Genomic DNA, 9,448 nt, shown 5'->3' with positions numbered 1-9,448 from the left:
GCCCCATCACCCGAGGCAACAGTCGAATCTGAAACCCCGGCTGCCCCATCACCCGAGGCAACAGTCGAATCTGAAACCCCGGCTGCCCCATCACCCGAGGCAACAGTCGACTCTGAAACCCCGGCTGCACCATCACCCGAAGCACCGGTGACCCCATCACCCGAAGCACCAGTGGCCCCATCACCCGAAGCACCGGCGACCCCATCACCCGAAGCAACTGTCGACTCTGAAACCCCGGCTGCCCCATCGCCTGAAGCACCGTTGACCCAATCGCCTGAAGCACCGTTGACCCAATCGCCTGAAGCACCGGTGGCCCCATCGCCCGAAGCACCGGTGGCCCCATCGCCCGAAGCACCGGCGACCCCATCACCCGAAGCAACGGCGACCCCATCACCCGAAGCAACTGTCGACTCTGAAACCCCGGCTGCCCCATCACCTGAAGCACCGTTGACCCCATCGCCTGAAGCACCGGCGACCCCATCACCCGAAGCACCAATTGACTCTGAAGCTCCAGTGGCCGCTTCACCCGAGGCTCCAGTGGTCGCTTCACCTGAAGCACCAATTGACTCTGAAGCTCCGGTGGCCGCTTCACCCGAGTCTTCGGTGGCCGCTTCACCCGAGTCTTCGGTGGCCGCTTCACCCGAGTCTCCGGTGGCCGCGTCACCCGAGTCTCCGGTGGCCGCGTCACCCGAGTCTCCGGTGGCCGCGTCACCCGAGTCTCCGGTGGCCGCGTCACCCGAGTCTCCGGTGGCCGCGTCACCCGAATCTTCGGTGGCCGCTTCACCCGAGGCACTCGTAGAGTCTGAGACCCCGGCTCCAGTGGCTGCATCACCCGAGGCACCAGTAGAGTCTGAGACCCCGGCGGCCCCATCACCCGAGGCACCAGTAGAGTCTGAGACCCCGGCGGCCCCATCACCCGAGGCACCAGTAGAGTCTGAGACCCCGGCGGCCCCATCACCCGAGGCACCAGTAGAGTCTGAGACCCCGGCGGCCCCATCACCCGAGGCACCAGTAGAGTCTGAGACCCCGGCGGCCCCATCACCCGAGGCACCAGTAGAGTCTGAGACCCCGGCGACCCCAACACCCGAGGCACCAGTAGAGTCTGAGACCCCGGCGACCCCATCACACGAGGCACCAGTAGAGTCTGAGACCCCGGCGACCCCATCACCCGAGGCACCAGTAGAGTCNGAGAGCCCGGCGACCCCATCACCCGAGGCACCAGTCGAGTCTGAGAGCCCGGCGACCCCAACACCCGAGGCACCAGTCGAGTCTGAGAGCCCGGCGACCCCAACACCCGAGGCACCAGTCGAGTCTGAGAGCCCGGCGACCCCAACACCCGAGGCACCAGTCGAGTCTGAGAGCCCGGCGACCCCAACACCCGAGGCACCAGTCGAGTCTGAGAGCCCGGCGACCCCAACACCCGAGGCACCAGTCGAGTCTGAGAGCCCGGCGACCCCAACACCCGAGGCACCAGTCGAGTCTGAGAGCCCGGCGACCCCAACACCCGAGGCACCAGTCGATGACATCATTCTTCCTCCAAACTTGGGCTTCGTGTACTCATCACCGCCTCCACCAATGTTCCCAGGCTACTAAGTGGCTAATCATCCGACTCTCCTCTCTATTTAAACATTTTTATTTTCATTCTTTCAAGTTTTGTTTCTTTGTTAGTTGGTAGCGTCATTAATAACTCTATGGGCCCTTGATCCCCACGAATTGTAACGATCTCTTTCTGTGTGCATCAAGGCCATTGGAATTTCAATGAGATTCATGTATTGCTTTGAATGATTGCAAAATATATATATACATGATCTATGTTCCATGATAGACATATTCTTGTTACGATTTAAATTAAATTATTTAAGATGATATAAGACCATGCAACTACTTTAGAGAAGACAAATATAATTTGTAGATAAAAGGGCCACATAGTAATTTCAGTCATTCGAGGGATGTCCAGATACCCTGCTTGTACTCTTAGTGCATGAACATATTTCAAATTCCAAGGGGATGATCATCATCGTTCACCACTTCCTTCCCGAATGGAAACAGACGCGCAAAAGGAATCACAGCAAAAGCGCTACCCAACAACAATAAAATAACGGAACCCAAAGTTTTGATTTTTAAATTCTGTTTTTCTGAAATTGGAAAAAATAATTAAGAATCATAGAGTTTGCTTTTAGTTGGCGTTTTTGCTGGCTTTGCATGTTCGTACTGCACAATGCCACCGCTGTTCTTTTCTTAGCTTTTGTGTTCCCCATATCAATTGGTCTCTCGATTCTTTGCCACTCCCCTTTATAAGAATCCCCGCCTCACTCTTAGCCACTGCCACTGCGAGTTTCTCTGTTTCCAGAAAATGGTGATTTTTAATGATCCTCTCGGCTCCTTGCAGCATCTCCTTGACACCCTTCAGGCTCCGACGTATGCCGCAGCCTCCATTCTGGGTGTCATCTCTTTCTTACTTGCGGGTTTTCTCGTCGCCGATTGGAGAAAGAGTCGCCGGAATTTTCTCCCTCCGGTGCCGGGTAATGTCGGCTCCTGATTCTCGATCTGATTATAGGGGTTTTAGTGGTAATGATGTGAAATTGATGATCTAATGAATTTTAGAACGGTGGTTTGGTTTTGTAGCGATTCCGGGGTTGCCGGTGCTGGGGAATTTGTTGCAGTTGAAGGAGAAGAAGCCTCACAAAACGTTTGCACGGTGGGCTGAGACGTACGGACCGATTTACTCCATAAGAACCGGCGCCTCCACTGTGATTGTTCTGAACACCGCCGAGGTCGCCAAAGAGGTATGAATTACGGCTGTTTTCCGGCCAACTTTTGTCTTCTGATTCTAACTCTGCTCTGTTCTTGTCTTGATTCTTTTAAGGCTATGGTAACGAGGTACGCTTCCATGTCCAGTAGAAAGCTAAGCAAAGCACTCACCATCTTGACTTCTGATAAATGCATGGTTGCTATGAGCGATTACAATGACTTTCACAAGATGGTCAAGAAGTACATATTGGCCAATGTGTTGGGAGCTAATGCACAGGTTGTTTCTCCCTTCTTCTTCTCTTGATTTGGGTTAAATCTAATAGTTTGATCTGTTTCATTTTCAGAAGAGACACAGACAAAGAAGAGACACCATGATAGACAATATTTCCAGCCAGTTGTTTGCTCATGTGAAGGATTCTCCATCAGAATCTGTCAATTTTCGAAGGATATTCGAATCGGAACTCTTTCGATTGGCGCTTAAAGAAGTGAGTTGATTCTGTTCTTCTGTTTAGAGAGGAGGATAGATATCTAACTTCCATGATTTCACTGGCAGACACTTGGGAAAGATATCGAGTCGATATATGTCGATGGGCTCGGTATGTTGCCAAGGGAAGATCTGTTCAGGGTTCTCGTGATCGATCCGATGGAGGGTGCTATCGAGGTTGATTGGAGGGATTTCTTCCCATATCTGAAATGGATTCCCAACAAGAGTGTGGAGAATAAGATCAGGCAGATGGATTTTCGCAGGCGAGTGACGATGATGAGCCTAATTGAGAAGCAGAAGAAACGAATTGCTGCAGGGGAGGTAGTTCTTTGTTGTCTTGAACTGAATCTGCTCTGCTGCAGAGAGTTCTTTAATGTCTTGGCTTGAATCTTTAACAGGAAACGAATTGCTATGCTGACTTCTTGTTGTCTGAAGCAAAAACACTGACAGAACATCAGATAGCTATGTTGCTTTGGGAGACGATCATTGAAACCTCGGACACTACTTTAGTTGTAACAGAATGGGCTATGTATGAACTTGCCAAAAATCCTAAACGACAGGCAACTTCCTAAGAACACTACCATTTCTGTTGTTTTGCTTGTCTGTCCAATTCTTAAAGTCATTCTATGAAACCTTTTTGGCATTGCAGGACTATCTATATCAGCATATACAGAGTGTCTGTGGCTCTGAAAAGCTTACTGAAGATGACCTGTCGAAGCTACCGTATCTGACTGCTGTGTTTCATGAAACTCTTCGGAAGCATAGTCCAGTACCGATCGTCCCGTTGCGATATGTGCATGAAGATGCCCAGTTAGGTGGGTTCTTTGTTCCTGCAGGGAGTGAGGTGAGCCATCCTGGAACCTTTGATGAACCCTCCAGTGTAATTTGATTTGACTATGTCTGATGATGTTTCGTTCGCAGATTGCCGTGAATATTTACGCCTGCAACATGGACAAGGATCGTTGGGAAAGCCCTGAGGAATGGAAGCCAGAGAGGTTTCTGGATGAGAAATATGATCCAATGGATCTGCACAAAACCATGGCCTTTGGAGGAGGGAAGAGGGTGTGCGCAGGTGCTCTCAAGGCAATGCTGATAGCTTGCACATCCATTGGAAGGCTTGTTCAAGAGTTTGAGTGGAAGCTGGGGGAAGGGGAAGAGGACAAGGTGGACACTCTTGGCCTCACTGCTCGCAAGCTCCAACCGCTGCACGCAATCGTAAAGCCAAGAATCAGCTAATGAAACGTCCTCCGCCGTCTTTAGACTGTTGAATCTCGAATAACTATCATGAGACTCTTTGGACACCATCAGAGGCTGAAGAGAAGTTAGAGTGTTTTAGATCAGTTTATAATAGAAGGTGTGCACAGATAGAGTTTTAGCTCGTAACAAGTTGGAAATTTAGCTGAACGATACTCGAGTGATTTGTTGCATATTGCCCGGTAATCGAATGCATTTTCCGACTGACGAGATTTTGATATCAGAAACAAAACCATAAAACATAGATCGACAAAGTAACAAACCAGATTTTCCATGTTTCGATAGAGAATTTTACGAACTCTTTAACTATTATCCACGAAAATATCGATATACGACACACTCCTAGGTAGATCTCATTTGTTTAGAACTGCTGCTCTGCTCTGATGATGATTCTTTGATCAACTGGGTTTGAAGAACTTCAACTTTAGTCCACTGGTAACCAAACTCCAGATTCCTCCGATTGAGAAAGCCAAGCTAAAAGCAATGCCTAGCCAGCCCAATGTCCAGTGGAAGTACCAATTGAAGCTGAATTTAGTAGGCTTTTTCACGAGAACCCACATGAAGCAAGGGTAAGCAAATGTGACTGGAAGAGTGAGTCCTCCTAGCAGACCCGCCAAACTGGAGAGGAAAGGAAGTGCTACTCCTATGAAGAAGTTGACAAATCCATAGAAGACACGGAAACCAGAACGGACCCAGATCGAGCAAGGGCGGTTAGTACGACTTGTGTAGCTAGCTTCAAAGTTGTCGAAAACGGGCATCGAGTAAATTTGGAAACTGCTCAAACAATTGAACACAACTAGAAGGAAAGTGATGGCAAGAAGCCCTCTGGGAATATCATGGCCGTGAAATGCATATATAGCATTAAGCATCCCTCCTGAAGGCATCTGCGAAACAATAGTCAATCGTTAACCATCCAAGCTCACTCGAAATGAACAAAGATAGATACTCACAAGATTTCCATAAGCCCAATATCCACCAATAGCAACTGGAAACAAGCATGCTGCAATGAAAAAATACGCAACTTTGGCTCCTCTCCACATGGGAACATGAGCAGGGTGCTTAAATGTTGATGGCATTGTTGCCTGAGAGACACCAAAACAAACATAATTCAGATTCAACCAAAGAGAGCAGCTCGATTAACAAACATAATTCGGATGCAAAAGGCACACCTGAATTTCCAAAACCAAGTTATGGCCTCTGAAAGCAAAGGCTATGATTCCAAGTGCATTCATGACAGAGAAAACAGAAGAAGAAGGCGATGGCATTGAAAGGGGTTCGTAAGAGATCGTGAGAGGCCTTTGCTGGCTAACAGAGAGGACCCAAACCATGGTGGAGTAAGTGATGGCAGTCACAGCTCCAATAAGAGAAAGTCCAGCAATTGAATTGAGGTTTGGCAATTGAGAAAGAACAATGCAGAGAGATGTAAATACAAGGTACCACTCTACAGTTGTTAAAGGATTTGATGAACACAGCGGCCCACAAACTATTTGGAAAAAGAGTTTCATTGTCTCTCCTCCAACAATGATCAATGCGGTTGCAGTTCCTGCTGATAAGTAGGCAGTTGGAAATACAGCAAGCCATACACCCAATCTTTCCCCTGAAAATTATACAACAAAATCCTTTAACCAATGTGTCGAATATGCTTCGGTGATGATTAGATGGCACGGTTCCGAGATTGAAGGATGCTGTTTAACATATTTCTAACGGTCATAGATGGAATTTGTGGCCTCTTAGGTTGCCCAAGTTCACTACTAGCAGATATTGTTTGCTTTGGCCCGTTACGTATCGCCATCAATCTCATAGTTTTAAAACGCGTTTGTTAGGGAGTGTTTTCCACACCCTTATAAGAAATGCTTTGTTCCCCTCTCCGATTGGTGTGGAATCTCACAATCCACCCCCCACACTTATAAGAAATGTTTTGTTCTCCTCTCCGATCGGTGTGGGATCTCACAATCTACCCTTTTGGGGGCCAGCGTCCTCGCTAGCACATCGCCCAGTGGCTGGCTCAGATACCATTTGTAGCAGTCCAAGTTCACCGCTAGCAGATATCGTCTGCTTTGACCCGTTACGTATCGTCATCAGTCTCACAGTTTTAAAACACGTATGCGAGGGAGAGGTTTCCACACTCTTATAAGAAATGCTTCGTTCCCCTCTCCAATCAAGGTGGGATCACAAACCTCGAATAATTTCTTAAGAAGATGACATACAGGTCTATAAAAGTTGGTATTGGACTTGTGAAGTGTAAGGAGATCTTACCAAATGCTGCTTCAGCAAGCTCCACATATCTGTTGTACCTTTTGCCTGGCACTGCTTCGTGAAGCTGAACCAGAATCCACAGGGTATAAAGTTGCCAGCAATAGGCTATGGTTAGTGATAGTATTCCCCAGCTCCTACAAAATTACGACAAAAAACAGATAAAACCAAGTCAGAGATGGTTACATCAGATCTTCTATGAAATTGAAATTTTTGTCTGTCTTTGTCTTTGTCTCTATCTCTGTCTCTCTCTTTCACTACACCCAGAAACTCAAGAAAGCATTGATTGGGGACCATGACATGTAACATGTTAAATTACCATTTATTGCTTCATATGTTTTGAAGCTTCCTTCCTAAAATATGTTATGAAAATTACGAAGAGCCGATTGAAATTGATAGCGGGGCTTAAATAGTAATTTAACTTTTGTAATACAATAAAAACTTGCAAAAATTTGATTTTGCTTTCGTTTGACCTAATAATGATTTAGAGGCTGAAATTATGGCAGGTGGGCATCATGTAAACCAGAAAAAGTGGAAATATTTCGAGTAGGACCCAACAAAGATCATACATTTCTGTCTTAATCCATTAAAAAGTATCCAAAGATAAGATGACCCACCAAAAACAAAGGTGTCGCATTTTGGGAGCAAAAGCGAAAGGTCATATAGTGTTGTCCCTCTTCGAATCTAAGCATGCATAAAAGAACTTTTGTGAATTGAAAGCTTTGACTAAGTTGACAGGATTTCACATTCCATTTTTATGGGACCATTTTCACCTGTGTTGTTATTTATTATCGTTTAAGTCCACCGCTAATCGTTATTGTCCTTTTTGGACTTGCCCGATATATTTCTGGGCTTTCTCTTTTGAGTTTCTACTCAAGATTTCAAAACGTGCCTAATAGGGAGAAGGTTTCACACCTTATAAGGAATGTTTTGTTTCCCTCTCTAATCGACGTGGGATCTCACAATCCACCTCCTTAGGGTCCTGCATCCTCATTGGCATACCGATCGGTGTTTGGCTCTGGCATCATGTTTACTATCCATGGTCACCACTGACAAATATTGTCCGTTTTAGCCAATTATGTATCGCTCTCAGCCACACAGTTTTAAAACACATCTTTTAGAGAGAGATTTCCACATCTTTATAAGAAATGGTTCATTCTCGTGGATCTCACACCCCATTATCCTTGCAAAATTTACCATCAGCTTTATTTGTAGTGGTGGGGGCAAGGAGCACCATGGTACAAGAAAAAAGACATAGTTCATCTAAATTGAAGCCTACTTAAGTAACTATGGAATATCAGTGAGTTTTCTAAATCTACATGGAAAAGCAGGCTTCTCAAATTGAAGACTAAACTCGTGATATAATAAGATTAGATAATCTTGTGTATTTTTATTTGTACATTTGCATTATCAATAATCAGTCATGTTGTGGCGGTGTATATACCTCTTCTTGAAATGCAAAGCAAGAGTGTTTTTCGTTTGAAAATTGACACAAGGCACAACTAGTGATGACTCTATTAATTAGCTCAAAAGATGAGGTTAGAGAAGGTACCAGCCGAGGAAGGCAAAGGCTACGGGCAACACGAGAGCCTGGAAGCCGATACCGGCATTGAGGTTATGAAAGGCAGCGTAGTGAGCGTTGCCATTGCGGGACTCAGTAATGGGAAGCCAAGCATCCTGAGGGTTAAGCTTGGTGAGATGGCCCACCTCCTCTAAGTAACCCTTCATATTAATCAGCACCCTTTTCATGGGAGTCCCAATGGGGCTCAAAAACCTCGGCGATATAAACGACGTCGGAGTCCACGCCGTGGAAGACTTAGCCTCCTTAGAAGGCGGCCTAGGCGACCGCTGTCCGGTCGGCGTCAGAATCTCCGGCGTAGACACTCGTGGGGTCGCCGGAATGGAAATGAGCTCCGTCTCCGGCCTCTCCTCCATGGCAAACGCTGCTTTCTTCAGTCTCCGGTAGTAGGGAATTGAGTTGGGGGCTCAGCAGCTGAAGCGGAGGCGCGTGGAAGTGAAGGAGGCAGTGATTTTGAGGGCGTTGATATAGAGAATCAGAAGTGAGAGTAAAGTGAAAGTGAAAGTGGATGAAAATGGAATTACAAAATGGTTGATTGAAGAAGAGCTGGGGTCAGTGGATGATGAAGGGATGCCTAATTTTGTAAGATTGGCTTCGTCTTTTTGGATCAGAAATAAGCTGCCGGCCATTGATTCTTTCACTATCTCCGACATAATTAACGCTCATTCGACAAGGAAAGCAAAAGGTGGAGACGAGTGAAGTGTACGCGGCGAGAGTTGGGAGGGTCAAGTTTGAGTGAGACCCCGACATGAGCGTGCGGACCCAAGTCGGGTTTCGAGTCAAGACACAAAACCCGCCATTTCTGTCATCCACTGTCACGCACCACCGCCACAGATAAGTAATGATAACAAAGGCACCATTCTAACTTTTTAGGATACATTTTATTTGCTATAATATAAACATGAGCTTATATATGTTTTAGGTTAAATTAATACAAATAATTTCAACTTTATACTTTCTTCGATTTAAAAAAAATCTTTAAAATATCCTTTCAACAAAATAAAAAAATTTACTATTAATTTTAATTTTAAATCAAACCATTAATATTTTGAAGTTTTTCAACTATATTTTTTGAATTTTTAAAAGTTTCATTGATCCCAGTTTAAAAAAAAAAAAAAAAAAAAAAA

The 9,448-nt window shown here is 45.9% G+C and overlaps 3 protein-coding genes across 3 annotated transcripts in view; 2 read left to right on the top strand and 1 right to left on the bottom strand.

Annotated features, from left to right (window-relative positions):
• The window catches only part of LOC111442932 (pollen-specific leucine-rich repeat extensin-like protein 1), a 4,004-nt gene extending 2,411 nt beyond the window's left edge, over window positions 1-1,593 (top strand). The window contains exon 2 of the mRNA XM_023080491.1: window positions 4-1,593. Within this exon, the coding sequence (XP_022936259.1) occupies window positions 4-1,593 (1,590 nt within the window). The remainder of the gene's footprint in view (window positions 1-3) is intronic.
• A 760-nt stretch (window positions 1,594-2,353) lies between these two features.
• LOC111442772 (ent-kaurene oxidase, chloroplastic-like) lies at window positions 2,354-4,690 on the top strand. Its single transcript, XM_023080289.1, has 8 exons — window positions 2,354-2,522; window positions 2,626-2,786; window positions 2,867-3,028; window positions 3,096-3,236; window positions 3,305-3,556; window positions 3,634-3,795; window positions 3,885-4,079; window positions 4,157-4,690. The coding sequence occupies exons 1-8, from the start codon at window positions 2,354-2,356 to the stop codon at window positions 4,469-4,471; spliced, it is 1,557 nt and encodes a 518-aa protein (XP_022936057.1). The 3' UTR covers window positions 4,472-4,690.
• Window positions 4,685-9,044, bottom strand: LOC111442771 (lysine histidine transporter-like 8). The gene is made up of 5 exons (XM_023080288.1): window positions 8,295-9,044; window positions 6,746-6,879; window positions 5,659-6,086; window positions 5,440-5,571; window positions 4,685-5,373 (listed from the first exon to the last, which is right to left on the bottom strand). Exons 1-5 carry the CDS (start codon window positions 8,675-8,677, stop codon window positions 4,888-4,890), a joined length of 1,563 nt encoding a protein of 520 aa, XP_022936056.1. The 5' UTR covers window positions 8,678-9,044; the 3' UTR covers window positions 4,685-4,887.
• Between the last annotated feature and the right edge of the window lie 404 nt (window positions 9,045-9,448).

The sequence above is a fragment of the Cucurbita moschata genome, unplaced genomic scaffold, assembly GCF_002738365.1.
Source record: "Cucurbita moschata cultivar Rifu unplaced genomic scaffold, Cmos_1.0 Cmo_Scf00005, whole genome shotgun sequence".
Classification (NCBI taxonomy): Eukaryota; Viridiplantae; Streptophyta; class Magnoliopsida; order Cucurbitales; family Cucurbitaceae; genus Cucurbita; species Cucurbita moschata.
Note: the sequence above shows the minus strand (reverse complement) of the source record. Positions and strands in the feature narration are given on the sequence as shown.